Source organism: Apteryx rowi, unplaced genomic scaffold (assembly GCF_003343035.1).
Source record: "Apteryx rowi isolate R43461 unplaced genomic scaffold, aptRow1 scaffold_220, whole genome shotgun sequence".
NCBI lineage: Eukaryota > Metazoa > Chordata > Aves > Apterygiformes > Apterygidae > Apteryx > Apteryx rowi.
In genome coordinates, this window is record NW_020448531.1 from 1,069,394 (window position 1) to 1,085,710 (window position 16,317).

At 71.6% G+C, this 16,317-nt stretch overlaps 1 protein-coding gene across 2 annotated transcripts in view; it reads right to left on the reverse strand.

The window, feature by feature from the left end:
* Positions 1–3,899: 3,899 nt before the first annotated feature.
* Positions 3,900–16,317, reverse strand: part of MIDN (midnolin) — a 15,973-nt gene continuing 3,555 nt past the window's right edge. For both annotated transcript variants that reach the window (XM_026064803.1, XM_026064802.1), the window contains exons 3-8: positions 15,449–15,536; positions 15,102–15,164; positions 8,821–9,207; positions 8,083–8,215; positions 7,679–7,966; positions 3,900–4,475 (exon numbers count right to left, since the gene is read on the reverse strand). In XM_026064803.1, coding sequence (XP_025920588.1) covers positions 4,213–4,475; positions 7,679–7,966; positions 8,083–8,215; positions 8,821–9,207; positions 15,102–15,164; positions 15,449–15,536 — 1,222 coding nt within the window. In that variant the 3' untranslated portion in view covers positions 3,900–4,212. The remainder of the gene's footprint in view (positions 4,476–7,678; positions 7,967–8,082; positions 8,216–8,820; positions 9,208–15,101; positions 15,165–15,448; positions 15,537–16,317) is intronic.

Consider the following 16,317-nt stretch of genomic DNA (forward strand, 5'->3'; position numbering starts at 1 on the left):
GCCGTGCCGTGCCGTGCCGCGCTGCACCGTGCTGTGGGGGGGGGGCCAGACTCGCCCCCAGCACCGCTGCACCCCGGCACAGGGCCCGCAGCACCCACCGGTGCCGCTGCTCCCCAATCACCTGGGACCCCCCAAGCCCCCGGTGAGCCGAGGCCACGGCGAGAGGGCTGGAATTAGGCCGCTCGGGGCCCCGTGGGCGAGAGGCCGTGGGAGCGGGGCTGTTCGCACAAGCGTGCGTGTGCACAGCAGTCCACACACACGCGTGTGCACGCCAGCGAGCAGGCGGGAGCGTGCCCCCGTGGGCGTGCGTGGCGGCGGCGCGCGTGGGCGGGCGCGCGAGCAAGGCAGGCGTGAGCGTGCACACATGCATGTGTCCGTCCGCGCGTGCCGGGCCGGGCAGCGATTGCCTTAAAAGGCCTCTGCCATTTGCTCCCGGTGCGGCGATCGGCTCCTCTTCCCGTTGCCAAATTTGGCGCGAGCGGCGCGCGGGCCGGGGGTGTCGGGGGGGCGGCCCGGGGCTCGCTCTACCCGAAATGACGTCAAAGCAGGGAGCTGGCAGCGGGACGCCCGGTGCGGCGCATGTCACCGCAGGAACCTGAGCCACTTCCTCTCCCGGCCCCGGCTTCCTCCGGTGCTTGGCCCCGGGGCGCGCGGCCCCGGCCGGCCCTCCCCGGCCCCCCGCAGCCCCACGGCAGCCCGGCCGCCACGGGGCCGCCTTCCTGCTTGGGAAGAGCCGTCGGCCCGGCCGGGAAATCCCATTCCCAGGGTCCCCTCGGGGCTGGGCACGGAGCAGCCCCTGGCTTCCTGCTCCCACACACCGGGTGCGGGGACATGGCTGGCCGGGGACAGCGGGGTGCAGGGGTGTGCGCATGGGGTGCAGGGGCACGGCTGATCTGGGTGCAGGGGGGCGTGCGTGGGGTGCAGGGGGATGTGCATGGGGTGCAGGGGGGCGTGCGTGGGGTGCAGGTGGGCGTGCATGGGGTGCAGGGACGTGGCTGGCCAGGGACGTACCCAGGGTGCAGGGACATGCTGGACAGGGACACTGGCAGCCCCGGAGGGCCGTGGGTCGGGGGAGGCAGAGCTGCCCCTTCCCAACACGGGGTGCCCGTGCGGGGCGCAGGTGCACGGGGGGGGGGTCGTGGCCGGAAGAAGTGCTCCGGCCCGCGGCGGGGAGGAAGCGGCGCAGTGGCCGCCCCCGCAGCCTCCAGCCGCCCGAGCGTCCCGGGGCCGAGCCGCCTGCGTGGGGGCGAAGCGGCCGGTGCTGCCCTGGGCACCTGCCGCGTGATGGGGCCGGCTCCAGCCTGCGGCGTCCCCGAGCGCTGCACCCGCCACCGAGCCGAGCCGAGCCGAGCTGAGCCGAGCCGAGCCACGGCAGCCCCGGTCCCCAGCCCCCGGCCATGCGCTGGCCTTGGTTCGCCTGCCAACTCCCGCTGCAGCCGCCTAAATATTTAGACGGCTCGTCCAGCAGACTCAACACCTGCCCGTGCCCCCGTCCCCGTCCCCCCGCAGCGCCCCGGGCCCCCCCGGTGGGGCTCACGTGCCCGGTGGTGCCCGGCGCGGCGGTGCCGGGCGTGCGAAGGCCGCCGGACCGGTGCGCCCGGCCGTGCGAGCGGGCGGCAGCGTCAGCGCTCACCACCCCCGGCTTCCTGCCCTCTGCCAGGAAGGAGCGCGGCCCCGCGCCGGGCTGCAGCGCCGCACGCGCGCCCCGGCACGCGCATCCCGCGCCCCGCGGGGCCCTTCCCTGCGGGAGCTGCCGGGGCCGGGGGAAGCCGGGGGGGGGGACGGCGCATCCCCAGGGCCTTCCCCACCCCGGCACCTTCCCCGGGGCGGGGGAAAGCCGCAGGGAAACGAACCTGCCGCTTCCGCAGGTGGGGAAACCGAGGCAGGGCTGCGGCAGGAGGGAACCAGGCGCCGAGCGCCGCCGGCCCCCGCGCCAGGGTCCGGGGCTGGCCTTGCCCGGCGGGAGGAGCAGCCCGCAGCCGCGACGCGGGAGGGCCGGTGCGGCGGGGNGCGGGAGGGCCGGTGCGGCGGGGAGGGCGCAGGCGCCAGCGGCCGGCCCGGCCGGTGCAACCGGCCCGGCTCCTCTGCGGGCCGCGGCAGAGCGCGTCGGCGGGGCTGCGGGATGGGGCCCGCAGGACCGGGCAGCGCCGGAGCGGGTTTGCCCAGTCGGGCGAGCGCCGCAGCCACGCGGTGCAGGGGTCGGGCAGGTCCCCTGCATGTCCCCGCGGCCGGTGCCGGGGCAGGGTGGGGACGCCGCACCGGGTTCCCAGGCCGGTGGTTCCCAGAACCCGGCCCGGTTCCCCCTTCCTGGGAGGAAGGGGCAAATCCACCGCCTCACCCGCGGCGTGCTCGAGTTTCTCTTCCTCCTGCGCTGCCTCATGGGGCAGGGCGTGGAGACGCTGCGGGCGTGAATGCACACAGATGCGTGCGGGTGTGCACACACCCACGCGTCAACGCCTGTGCAGAGCCGGGCACACGCGTGTGCCTGGCTGTGTGTGTGTGTGCAGGGGGTGTGCATGCACGGCTGTGCGTGTGCATGTGTGCACAGCCGTGCACGTGTGTGTGCAGGGCTGTGTGCACATGGGTGTGAGCACAGCTGTGCATGTGTGTGCAGGGTGTGAGCAGGGCTGTGCGTGTGTGCACAGCTGTGCATGCGTGTGTGCAGGGCTGCGTGCACATGGGTGTGAGCACGGCTTTGCATGTGTGCACAGCTGTGGATGCGTGTGTGCAGGGTGTGAGCAGGGCCGCGCGTGCACACGGGGTGGGAAGACCAACCATTTCTTGGCTTCACGCAGTCACAGGGGCCGCTGCCCTGCGAGGTGGCCGTCCTGCTCCGCGGGGCCGACAGCGGCCCCCCCAGCGATGCTCCCACGCACATGCACACGCCGTTCCCAGCCGGGGGCCAGGGACCGCAGGGGCCCGCGGGACGCCTGCACGAGGACGCGCCACGCGGGCCGGCACCGCTGCCCCCAGGACAAGGGGAAAACATTTAAGGCCCCCCCCCCAGAAGCAAGAGCCCTCGCCCCCCTCGTGGAGGGGCAGGTGGGCAGGGGGCACGGCGAGGATGGGGAGGCTGCGGCGGGGGTGCGGGGAGCCCGGCCGCCCCCCCCCGCGACGACCACTCACGGCAACGGCAGGCGCGGTTGCATCCAGACTGCCCAAATTTATTTCAAAAATAAAAAATAAAATATTAAAGACCGAAAGCCTCGCTCTCCCCTCCCCGCCCCCCCCTCCCCGGAACACACAAAAAAGACTTTTACAGACAAAAAACACATCACATGGGTTTTCTATTTGCACAGATCTCCTGACGAAAAAATCAAAGTCGGACAAGAAAAAGGATTTCTACGGCCTATGCAAGACTATGTCAGTATTGGCTCAGTCGGGTAATTAATGTCTATAAATATTAGCCCCACGGCTTGCAGACAGCCATGACCGAGTACTGGGTTTATTTATTCATTTTTTTTTTAATCTTTTTTTCCTCTTTTTTAAGTTAAAAAAAAAACAACAACAAAACAAAAAAAACTCCAACCGACCAACAGGCGGGCGGGAAAGAACTCAGCGATTCCCAAAGTTGGTCTCTACCGCGGAGGGGAGGACGCCCCCTCTTTTCCCTCCGAAAACAAAAATAAAAATACCCCCCAACGAAGCCCCCCAACCACTTTCGCTGCCGCGGCGGGCGCGGGGCCCCCGGCGCGGCGCGGCCCCCTAAAGTGCACGCGGGGCCGGGCCGGGGCGCCGCCGCCCGGCAATGCTACATATAGAAGGGAAGGAAAAGGCAGGGCCCCCGAGCCTCGCCGCCGCGCCGGGGGCCGCCCGCCCGCCCCGGCCTCGTCTTCACAGCCAAAAAAGCAGCTTCGGCCCCGGCACCGGGTCCCGCCGGGCCGGCCGGCGGCGGCGCCGTGGCCCCCAGCACCGGCGGGAGCAGCGGGTGCCGGGTCCGGTTCCCGCGCTGGGGCCGGTTCCCGCACCTCCTGCCCGGCTCCCCCCCTCCCCGGCTCCCCCGTAAGGGCGGCGCGGGGGGGGGGGAAGGCTTCCCCGGGCGCCCCCGACGCCGGGCAGGGCCCAGGAGCACCCCGAGGGCGCAGGAGGCGGCAAACCTAGAGGAGATCTGGCCCATGGAAACAGAAATCATAACACCACCAGGCGAGGCGGCGGGAGCGGGGCCCCGCCGGAGGAGTCCGCGGCCCCGGGCGGCGCCGCCCGGGCGCAGCTCTATGCTACAACGAACTCGGATTTCATGTCCGCCTTGACCTCCGGCTTCCACACCGAGTCCTCGAAGTCCAGGTCCAGGCTGCCTTCGCTCGACACGCTGCTGTTGCTGTTGGTGCGGCTGGACTTGCGGTTGGGCAGCCAGTGGTAGGGGGCCCGGGCGTCCCGGCGCGCCTTCCGGCGCAGCCGCTTCTGCTGCATCAGCAGCTGCAGGCGCTCCACCTTGCAGCGCGTCGCCCGGTTCTCCGTCTGCCGCAGCCGGTCCCCTGCAACGGCAAAGGCGCCCGGTCACTCCCGGCCCCGAGACCCGCGCGCGCACGGACGCCCCAAAGTGCCCCCGCGGAGGGAGCACGGTGCAAACCCCCCCAAAGCGGGATGCCGCGGGAAAGGCCCGGCGCCTGGCTGCGGCCCCGGCTGCACCTCCCCGGTTTAACGGAGCAGCCCCAGCTGCGGCGCCTTGCCCAAACGCCCCGGCAAGGGGAGCGGGGCGCCCGGCCCTGGCCTCCCCCACGGCACAGCACAGCACGGCACGGCACAGCCCCGCGCGCTCCCGCGGCGTGTGGGAGGACAAGCAAGCAGAGCGCTCCAGACGTGGGCTCCAGCGCCGGGGAAAGAGGAAAAAAGGGATGCCGCTCGGCAGCGAGCGCGGCTGGGAGAGGGGCTGCTGCGCGGCATGGGGGGGACAGGAGCGCGCGCCCCGCTCAGCTACACCTCCTGCCTCGGCTTCCCCCTTGCGTTTTGGGGGCAACCGAGACCCCTCCGACAGCCGGCACCAAGCGCCGCCGCACCATGAGAGCCCACGGAGCCCCGACGGTGCGAAACCCCCATCCGAAACTCGGCGCAGACCTCAGGGTGCCTGCACCCATCCAGCACCCTCTGCTCCCCGGATGCCGTGTCGGGGACCTGAGCTGGCCCCGGCATGGGAACCGGGGACAGAGCCACCCCCAGAGCACCTGTCCCCGAGCTGCGGTGCCGGGCTGGGACCGGCTGGAGGTTTCGGGGGTGTCTCCCCCCCCCCCCCGCTGGGAATTTCACCCCGGTGCAGAGAGGCCGGGGCGGCGCAGGGCGAGCCCGACCCGGAGCCCGGGAGGACTCGTCGCAGCGAGGGGACGCAGGTTTCCCCCCACCAACGCAGCCCTGCGCCAGGCGCAGGTGGCCCGGGGCAGCCCCCGCGCCGGGGTCAGCCGTGGCGACGCGCCAGGAGCCCCGGCCACGTCACCGAGCGCCGGCGGGAGCCGGGCACGGAGCCGCCTCCGGGGCCCGGCCGGAGGAAAGGAAGAGAGAAAAACGGAAAGGGGGAGAGACCCCCCCGGCCTCGGCCGGGCCCCGCGCTCCCCCCGGCAACGGCGGTTTCAGTTCTTTTCTCTAAGCAAATCGCGGCGGGGGGGGGTCGGGGCGGGCGCCTCCGGGCGCCTTCCGGCCACGGGGCGCGCAGGTGTGCGGAGCAACCGCCGGGGGGGCCGCGGGAGCCGCCCTCCGCGCCCCGGCGGGGTCCGGCCCCCCCCCAGGCTGCACCCCGGTGGGGGGGGGGGGCGAGCGGGCAGGGGGCACGAGCTGGGGCTCCCCCCTCGCGAGCCGCCGCGGTCGCGCAGGCACAGCCCTCCCGAGGGGCCGCGCGCGGGGACACCCCAGCTGCCGGCCCCGGCCGCGCGCTGCAAGCGGAGCGCTTGGGCTATTTAAAAAGCAACGCTAAAAAAATAATAATAATAAAAATAATAAAAAAAAAAAACGGTGCGAAGGGGAGGAGGCGCCGGGTTGGGCCGGGGGCCGCGGGACGGGGTCGCAGGACGGGGCCGGCGCCCCTGCCGAGCCCCGGGGCGCCCGCGGTGGGTGCGGGGCGCTCGCCACGGCTCAGCGCTCTCGCCCTGCCGGGAGACGCTTCCCGCAGCCAGCGTCGCGCTGTCTCCCAGGGCCGTGACGTATCTGGGGCAACGCCGCGGAGGCAGGGAGGCTCCCGCGCCCTGCGCTGCCGGCTCAGGCGGCAGGAACAGGAGAGGAGGAAGCAGGGGGTGGAGGAGGAGGAGGCAGAGAGAAAGGGGAGAGGGAAGGGGGGGGAGGAGAACAGGAGAGGAGGCGGCGGTGCAGAGCCCCGCACCCACGGGCAGCGGGCGGCTGCTCCTTCCAAGCGGGCGCAGCCCCGGGCACGCGGACACTGGCCGCGCGAGGCCGCGCACCGGCGCCCGGCTGCCCCAAACCGGGGCAAAAGCAGGCTGCTGGGGTCGCATCCTGCCTGGAGCACCCAGGGGTGCTGCGGCCCCGGGAGCCTCCCCTGCACCTGCATGCGGCAGGTCGGGGTCCTGCAAGGCCAGGAGGGGGGCAGCGGGACGGGAAGCACGTGTCCCATCCCAGACACCCCGGGCGACGGGGCAGAGCTGGACTGGGGTGATGGCACGGGACGAGCGTGCACGGTCTCAGCCCTGCCCCACGGCAGCCTAGGGGCCGGCAGCCCCCCCGCACCCTCCCACCCCGGGGCCTCAGCGGGGCCCTTTGCCTGGGCCGGGTGTCACGGTGGGGAAGGGGTGGCGCGGGGGCAGTTCCCCCTCGGCGCTCTGCCCGCGGCTGTAAGACCACCAGCTCCCGCGCGCTGCCGGGGGGCCGGGTGGCGAGCCGGACCCCCCCCCGGGGAGAAACCCGGTCCCGAGGGCAGGAGCGAGCCCTTCCCGCACCCAGGAGACCTCGCAATCCCACGCGGCCCCGGAGCCGGCCACGCGACGCAACCCGGCCCCCTTGCCGACCCCGGGCGCCTGCTGCCACGCCAGCCCGGCCATCGCACCCAGACGGACACCTGTCAATCACGGAGACCCTCTCGCAGCCACGGGGGGAGGCAGCTCTGCTGCAGCAGCTGGGGGGGGGGGGCAAGGCCCTGCCCCGCTCCGACCCCCAGCTGGGGGCTCAGGCCACCCTGGACCCGCTCGCTGGGGCTGCCATGGGCAGGAGCCTGGCGTGGGCAGGAAGGAGCAGGGGGAGAGGGGGGAATCGGGCCTGCAGTCCGTCCTGCTCCAGCACACTCAGTTGTGCAAGCAAAAAAAAAAAGGAAGCAAATGGCCAGTCCTTAGAGGGGGGGGAAAAACCCCCAAACCCCCCCAAACCCAGGCTCAATTTACTCTGCAGCAAATGGCGCTGTCTGAGCAGCCGGTTATCCGCAGGAGTTACCCCTTGGGCAAGGCGAGGGGGAAAGCGGAGGCGGCTCGCGGCTCGGCTGGGGGCTGCAGGCGCTGGGCGGCCCCGCGGGACCCGGGGGCCCTGGCAGCCCGCCCCGAGCCGGCGCCAGCCCCGAACCCCCGCAGACGAGCACGGAGCAAAGAGCGCGCCAGGAGCGGACGGGTCAAGGAAGCCAAACACAGGCGGCAAATCCCGAAGCCGCTCCCGGGTCCTGCCGTCCCCGGGGGCGGGAGGGCAGCGCGCGCGGCCGGACACCGCGCGCCCCGAGGCCCGGCCCACGCGAGCGGGCGGAGGCGGCCACGCTTACCGCTGGGCTTGCACATCCGGATCTGGCTTTGGCACTGGACGACGGAGTGCAGGGGCGGGGAGGCCGCGGCCGCCGGCAGGGTCTCTGAGGTAGTTTTGGTGGCGAGGTCTGGGGACGAGGGAGCCGAGGAGGAGGAGAACTGCGTCTGGCAGCGGAGCTGCGTCAGGGACTGCGGCATGCCCTGGTAGTGTCGCGTGGCGCTGAGGAGGTCGTTCAGGATCTGCAGGATGGTGCCGATGTCCCGCCGCGGCCGCCCGCTGCTGTCCTGGCAGTTGGGGTGCAAAGTGCCTGCGGGAGGGGAGACGGGGGCGTGAGACGGGCAGCATCGGGCAAAGCCCCAGGCACCAGCGCCAGGCCCTGTCCTCGTCCCCGCGGCGAGGCCAGCACTGCCCAGAGGCACCTACCGGAGAAGGTCCCTGAGAAGACCCCAGGCGCGTGGTTGACGAAGCTCTCGATGACCGCGCCGGGCTTGCGGGATCGGGGCGTCGGGGCGGGACTGCTGCCCGGGGAGCTGTTGCTGCGCGTGCTGCAGTCCACCTGGGCGGAGGGAGAGACGCGGATCAGCCCCCGGACGCGGCACCCACGTGGGCCGTGGCACACCGGACACCCGGGCGGACCCACATCCCCCCAACGGCCAGGGTCGGGCTCGGGAGCCCCCGGCAGCCTCCCCTGGGCAGGGAGCCGGGGCCGGTGGGCATCCCCAGGCCGAGCCGTCCTGGCGCCCTGCGGACGGTCCCTATCCTGCCCCGCCGTGCCTCGGTCCTGGTGCTGCCCCCCGCCCCAGGCCTGGGCTTCGCAGGCAGGGAAGAGAAGAAAAGCCTGCGGGAGCTCTGGAAGCGGCCACCTTGCCGGGCTTGGGGACTCTCCTCGGAACGGGCAGGGTCTAAAGATCAGCGCGGCAACAGCCTGGCGATACCGCCGCGTCCCCAAACGCCTCCGCGGGCGCTGGGGCTGTCTGCAGACCCGGCAGGGAGCACTGCCGTTTCACGTGCAGGATGTCGAGGCAGGGAGCAACGGCCCCGGGGAAGGACTGGGAAGAGCATGGCCGTGCTCCAGCCGCTCCGCTGCTGCCAAAGGGAAAGGACCCCCAGGAGTCCGGCCCCCCCCGTCCCACCTGCGGGAGCTCCCCAGGCCAGACTCACCTCCGAGCAGGAGGAGACGACGCTGCTGTTCACCGTTTGCGTGCTGGCCCCGTGCGACCGGAACATCCCGGCGGTGACGGGCGCAGGGTGGGGGGCGTTACAGTACACGGGGGCGGCGGGCGCGGCGGGCGCGGGGCTGGGCGCCGGGCTCTGCTGGCAGGCGGGCACCACGGGGATGCGGGCGAAGCTGGAGCCGGCGCCGCCGTGCAGCGTCCGGCAGTGGGGGCTGGCTGCGGCGCCCGCCTCGCCCCGGCTGGCGATGACGTGCCGGTGCTGGAGCTGCCCGCTGCTCTGCTGAGCCGCCAGCTGGAGCTGCACGAACATCATGTGGTCGCCGACCCGCAGGGCCAGGGTCAGCGGGGACCGTCCCGACAAGAAGTCGTTGACCTGCGGAGAGAAGGGCCGACATGAGCACCGGCCCCGCAGCAGCACGGCACACGGAACCCCCCACGCCAAGGAAAGGGTCTGGCGGGGACACGGGACGCAGCAGCGCACCGGAGGGGCGACCCCTTCCCTGCAGCCCTTTGCCAGGGCCTCAGCCCCGCCGGCAGCCGGGGAGCCGGGCGGGCAGGCAGGCAGGCAGGCAAGCAAGCAAGCCAGGCCTCGTCCCCGCACGACCCCAGCCCGGTGCCAGCTCCGTCAGCTGACCGCGCCACGCGGTTATTTTCCTCCCCCCCGCCCTCCCCGCCCTTCATCTTCCAGCACAAAACTGCCGGGCCCTCCCTGCCCGCCCGGCAATAAAGCCGCCGCGGCGCGGGCGCTCCTGCCAGCGCCCGCCGGGCAGGGCAAGGCCGGGCAGGGGCCGGCAGCCGGGCGGCCGCCCGCCCCAGGAGACGTCTGCGCAGCTGCACCTCCCACCCGCACGGCCCGAGGCGGGCGCCCGTCCTCCCGCGGGGACGGGGGTGCGGGCAGCACGACCCCCAGCGCGGGGATGGGGGCACCTGCACCACAGGGGTGACGGCGGGGCAGGGAGGAAGCAGGCGAGGACACGCCGGGGCCCCGGCGCGATGGCTGGGGGGGGGTCCTGGGGCACGGGCAGGACAGGCAGCAGCAGGCAGCCCCTTTCCCCCCCCCCCCCAAACGTGCCCATGGGAGGGCTGGGCCGGCGCAGCGGCCGCGTGGGCAGGGTTCGCCCCTGCCCACGGCGGAGGCGTCCGGCGCAGGCAGGTGATGGAGCAGCTGCAGCACAGGAACGAGTGCGGGGCCCGGCCCCTGCCCCGGCGGAGGGGGCCCCACGCACCAGGCCAGGGCCAGCGCCGCCCCGGCCCCCCAGCACCTGCACCGGGAGGAGGGGGAGCTCGCCGTGGGGGCTGGCCCTGCCATGGGCCTCCCCCTGCCTGGGGCCGCTCGGCATTGGCCACGGGTCCCCAGCGGGGTGCAGGCAGCCGCGTGCCCCCCCCCCGCGCCCCCCCCCCCACGCACTGCTGGGGGGAGGCAGCCGCTCGCCCCCGCCAGCCCGGCTGCTGCGGCCGCGCGCACACGCACACACCCGCACGCATGCAGCGCTGTGGGCAGGACGCCGGGTCACAGCTAATGGGGATGACGACACCGCCACCCCCCCAAGCCGAGCTATTCTAGGGCACAGCAAGGACTGGCTTTCCCAGCCCGTCACGTGCAGCGCCCTGCGCAGCTCCCCGGCAGGCCTCGGGCAGACGTCACCCACCTGCACCCCCCACCAGCACCTTTGGGTCTCAGCCTTCCCCGGGAGGAGGAGAAGGCACCCGGGGGCAGCGCCGCAGCAGGACGGGGGCCCCAACCCCCCCCAAGAGCCTCTGCTCCAGCTGCACTCCCAAATCCCATGCACACCCAACGCCACCCCTCCCCGGCCAAGGGCAAACGCCTCTGCGGAGCGCGGCCCCCCGGCCGGCCCCGCGCCAGCCCCATCCCTGCCCCGGCACCCCCGCGCCCCATTCCAGTGGAGGCCGCTTCTGAGAAGCCGTGGGAAAAGCAGCTTTAAAAATACCAGCAGCAAAGCCCTGAGCATGTCAGGCGGAGGCTGCAGAGGAAGAGGTGGGCGTGAAGGAGACACGGCAGCTCTGGACACGGAGGTTACGGGGCGAGGGGGCGGGAGGGGACGGCGCGCGCACACACGTGCATGCACACGCCTGTGCGTGCACACGCGGCACCTGGCCACGGGCGAGCAGCACCCCCAGCCCCAGCCAGCAGGCGAGGGGAGCCCCCAGCCCACCCCCGCTCCTTGCCTCAGTTTCCCTGCCTGCAGCAGGCCGGGACAGACGCTGGCCCGGCCGGGTCTGCCCAGCAGCTCCGTCCTCCCCCCGGCCCTGCGGCCGCGGCTCCCCCTCCCCACCTCTTGGTCACGACTCCCCTTGCTCCAGCCACAGCAGCGTCACTTGAATCAAAGCCCCAGCCGTCACGACTCCCGCGCGGAGCCCTTGGCGCGCGCGCAGCGCTCACCCCCGCAGGCTGCGGCGCTGCCATGGGCGCCGGGTGCCAGAGCAGCGCCCGCCGGCTGCCCGCGCCGAGGCGCTGGCCCCGTGGCCGCACACCGCCCCCGGTGCCCTGGGGGGCCCTCCCAGCTCCGGTGCAGGCAACGCGGGGGGGAGCAGGGTGCAGGCACCTCTTGCCCCCAGCCGGGCACAGCCCCAGCCCCCGGGCAGCCTCCCCCCATCGAGCCCCTGCCTGGGGCACGGGGTCGGCTCTCAGCCCCCCCGGCCCTGCTGCTATGGGGGTGCTGGGGGTGGAGAGGACCCGGGTGGGCAAGGGAGAGCCCCCCGGGCCCCCTGCCAGCCCCTGTTCCCCCCCTCCACAAAGCCAGGCAGCCGGGCTGCCCTCGCTCCCGGGTTTAACCCCTTCGCAGCCCGAGGGAGGCCCCAAGCCGCCAGTGCCCACCCATCCCCGGGAGCCCCGGCGGCTCCTGCCTCCTCGGGGGCCCCTGACGTCAGCCGGCACCCGAGGCCGCCTCGCCGCTCCATCTGACTCACACCTGCCTCGCGCACCCTGCCTGACCCTCGGCAGCCTGAGAGGCGACCGGAGAGCCCCAAACCCACGCCGAGCCCTCGCCGCCGGCCACTTCCCAGCAGCACTAAAAATAATCCCTTCCTCCCCAAGCATGGGGCTGGGGTCGCTGGGCCACGCAGCGGCCAGCCACGGGCTGGGGACGGCCACAGCCCTGGGCCCCGCTGCCCCCCGCACGGCCCCCACGCAGCTGGGGCAGGTCTGTGCTTCGCTGCCCCCCAGGAGACGCGGCCCCCTGCCCAGCCCGGGGGCGCAGGCTGCGGCGCAGAGCCGGGCTCAGCCCCTGCGGGCGCCCCAGGCAGGGCGGCCAGGCCCAGCAGGAGCTCAACTCCGGGGCTCCCAAGCGCCCGCCCCCACGTCGCTGCCAACCCCCCCGGCAAAACCAGGCCGCTCCAATGCAAACATGTCCCACCCAGCCGCCTGCTTGGCCGCCCACGGCCGGCCCGGGGAGGACCCCGTTGCTCCCAGCCAGCTCTGCCGGGGGGGCTAGGGAGAGGGGACAGCCCTACTGAGAGGCCACAGCCCCCCGGAGCAGCTGGGGCTCCCAGGAGCCTGCCAAGCCCCACGGTCCTGGGAGAGGAACAGGCAGCCTTGTGCCGGGCTCCAGGCCCGCAGGGATGGGGCAAGTGTCTCCCGGCTGCTTCTCAGAAATGCCGATGACTCAGAGAACGCTGCATTCCCTGCTCGCTTCAGCGCCTGGCCCCGCGTAACCCCGGCCCCCAGCCCCAAACACCCCCAGGCTGGCGAGCGGCGCGGGGGGAGCGAGCCAGGCACCGCGGCCCCTGGCGCCCAGGAGCTGCCTCCCCGCCCAGCGCTGGAGCCTGCCCCCAGCCCAGCATCACCGCCTCCCCCGCGCGGGGAGGCCCAGCACCCCCCAAAGACGCCGACAAGCTGCTCTGCTTCAGTTCCCGGCAGTTCGGGAGGGGAAAGGCCAGCCTGGACCAAGGAAGAGGGGGGGAGCAGGAAATAAGCCCCCCCAGCCCCAGCAGGCTTTCAAACAAGCTCTCCAGCCAGGCGCAGCTGCGGCCGACAGCTGGGATCCTGACGCCTGCTCCTGTGCTCGCCCAGACGCTCTCGCTGCTGCTCGGGGTTTTTTCCATGCCAAGAAGGGCAGAGGGCCAGGGCCACTCGGCCACCATTGAGAAATCGCATTCCTCTGGCCGGAGCCCCCGGGCGAGCCGGGCCGCGGGAGCAGGTCCCCAGGAGGGGCAGGATGCGTCCCTGCCGGTGCCCCCAGCGCGGCTGCGTGCGGGCGGAGGCACCGGCCAAGGAAGAGCTGAGGCTGCAGGAAGACGCGAGCTGCCCGCTGCGCTGGGGCCGTGGGCACGGCTCCTGGAAAGCGGGGGCAGCAGCAGCCCATGCCCAGCGGGCAGGAAGCGCCGCCGGCCCTTCCAGGAAGGCCCTGGGCGCCCGGTCGGGGTGCAGCGTCACCTCCTGCCCAGCAGCCGCTTCCTGAAGGCACCTGGGCTGCGGGGGGATGGCGCGGCGCCTCGGCCCCTCGCCACCCCCAGAGGAAGTCGGCGCAGATCTCCCTGCGCTGTCGGAGGATGCGTGACGCAGGCAGAGCCAAGCAAAGCATGAATGAGAGGAGTGGTTTCCTGCCCCCCCTCCGCCCCCCAGGTGCTGGCGGCTCCTCTCGCACAGCCCCGGCTTCCTGAATCACCGACCCGGCAGGAGCCTGCGGCAGGCAGGGAGGTGCAGAGCCCGCTTCCCCGGGCCTGCGCCGCCCACCCCGGCATGCCCAGGCCTCCGAGGGCTCCAGCCTCCCTGGCAGAGCCTCGAGGGGGAAATCCAGGCTGTGCGTTGTGCCCTCTGGCCCTGGCACCAGCCGGACCGCAGCCCTGTGCGGCTCTCGCGGGGGGATGCTGCACGGCCCCACCACAAAGCGCTGCAGGACCCCGAGGGTGGGCACAGCTCCACAGCCCAGCTGGGACAGAGGGCACCCGAGCAAATGGGGCTCCACGGGGAGACAGAGGCCTGGAGGCAGGGATGCTGGAGGCAGCTTCCAGCCAGGAGCAGAGGGCTCTAGGCCCCAGCTCGCCCTGTGGCAGCTCAGCCAACACCCAGTTAAACCAGCTGCCCGGAGTCAAGGTCGTGCTGGGCAGCCAAGGGCATTGCAGGTCAGCGGGGGTCCCCAGCACCCCCACGGGGGGCAGGCCCGGCTCTCACGGCCATCCCCAGGGAGGGCACTGCCCATGTCCTCACCGAGCCCCACGGTGCTCAGACCCCCCCACCTGCAGCCCCACACCAGGGCTCCCAGGTGCACCCATGCAGCGCTGAGGGCCAGGCATGACCCTGGTGCTCAGCCCCTTTCTCAAAACTCAGCCAGGCAGGTTAAAAAAAACCCTCTTATAAATAAGCTCCAGCACTGGCTGGAAAGGAAGGAAAGAGTTTAACAATAATAAAGAGACTAAAAACAAAGAAGCAGAGGCCTTCGCGGCTGGGGGTAAATTCCACCTTAGCTGCAGCCAGCTCACGGCTGCGCGCGCACACGCGACCAGCTCAGCCAGCCATGGGAACGCTTCCTTCCAGCGCGCGGCGGGCGGAGGACCCCCCCGCCCATGACACCTCCCGCGTTTGAGGCCGGCCCCACCAGCCGCCAAGAAACTTCACAGTTATTCTAAACACAGCCTCCACCAGCACCACCCCCTTCCCGGCCCCCACCAACGCCCCCCTTCCTCCTCGCCACCCTGTGCTACGAGCTCAAGGCCATAGAGCAGCCGCTCCGAGAGCGCCAGAAAGCCTGGGCACATCCAATTTTTTTCCCAAGGACAGCTCCAAGGAGAGGAGGAAGAGCCCTCCTCGGCACCGGCTGGAGAAGCAAAGCTCTCCAGCCCAGAGACCTGCTCATTACACACCACCAGCCTCAGCCCCCGGCAAGGCAACACCGGGCTTCAGAACCTGCTTTTGCATCAGTGGGCTGGGGGGACGTGGGGGGCTGCTGCCCGGCTCCCCCGGGCCAGGCCCTCCAAATGTCAGGCTCCACCACCGACCTGCTGCGTGACCTTGAATGAGTCACTTCACCTCCCAGCGCCTCTGCCCTCCCCGGCTGCCTGGTTTGTTTGGGCTGTGCCTGCTGCAGCGTGGGACCTCCCTGCGCTCGGTGCTGTACAGGATGACGGTGCCTGCCCCAGGCACCACCCTCAGCGCTACCAAACCCTACTAAACGTGAAACCCAAAGGAGGCACCAAACACCAAAGCCATTTGGGAGGGGACGAGGAGTCAGATCACAGCAGTCCCTTCCCCCAAACCACCCCGCAGAGCGTTCTTTGTCTCTATCAATGCGCCAACATCATGCCTCTCACCTGAGTTTCAGTTAAGCTTTCCAGAGCTTGCATCACCGACTGTTCTGGCCTGGACGCCTGGGACTGGAAAAAAAAGGAGGGGGGGGATTAACATTACAAATGCAGAGAAGGAGGGGGCGTCTGTGCGGCAGAAGGGGAGGGATGACATGTCACTTCCACTATTTCTACACCAGCCCTGAGAAAGCAGTGAAATATTAAACCTGCTGCTGCGCCCAGCCCAAGGCTTCCCTCCTCCGAGGGGGCTGGGGCAGCGGGCGCCGCAGGGCCGCCAGCGCATCCTCGCCCTAGGCTTTAATAATAGATGGGCATGAGTGGGTGGGAGGGAGCAACAGAAAAAGGCCATTTACCATCAAGCCAGCCTCCACAGTGGGCACCAGTGTCAGCTTGCTTCCTTCCACGACCCCCAGGTCCTGCAGCTTTCCAGAACTGAGACGACTGTGGGGGAGAGCAGATGGACACCAGGAGAGGTCAGCACTTCCCTGGCACTCACCAGATAATAGGCACCGATATGGGGGGGGGGGGGGAAGGGGTAGCATGGCCACGAGGCTGGCTGCTGCCAGGAGACCGAGCCCCCCCCCCCAAGCATCCCCCACCCCAAATGGGTCTGACACCCAGCAGCAAACGCCCCGCAGCCAGGTCGGCAGCTCGGCGGCCTCTGCTCCAGCTGGCCCTGGGTGCCAGGGCGAGCCCCGCTCGGCAGCCCCCACGCGCACCCTGCGCCTGGGGTCCTTCCCTCCGCGCACCGTGTAAACACGGCCTCCGCGGGGCAGGGGCGAGCGGCGCTGCAGCGCTCGGGCAGGCGGGCGCTGCCGGGGCCGGCGGCCAAGCGAGCGAGCAGGCCAGCGCCGGGCTTTGTGGCACACAAAACCTCCCTGAAGGACAGGCAGCCGCTCCGCCAGCCACATCCCTCCCCGCAAGAGGGGGCTGGGAGAGAAATTTTGACCAGCTTGGGGAGGGGGAGGCGGCACGGGGGGAATCTGACCCCCCCTTATTTTTGTAAGTCATGGCAGATGTAAGCGGTTTCTCCCACACACACTCACTCCCCCCATCCCTTCTCCAATTAGAAGCCGGGCGAGACTATTCAAGTTACTCAATCCTGTGTCCAAGGCTGGCGAGCACAATGTGAACGAGAGCTCGGTTCAGCGCCCGGAGCTGCCGGCTCTATTTTGGCTCCTCTTTGGAGGAGGCTGGGGGAGGGGGCTAAGCCCGCCCGCCC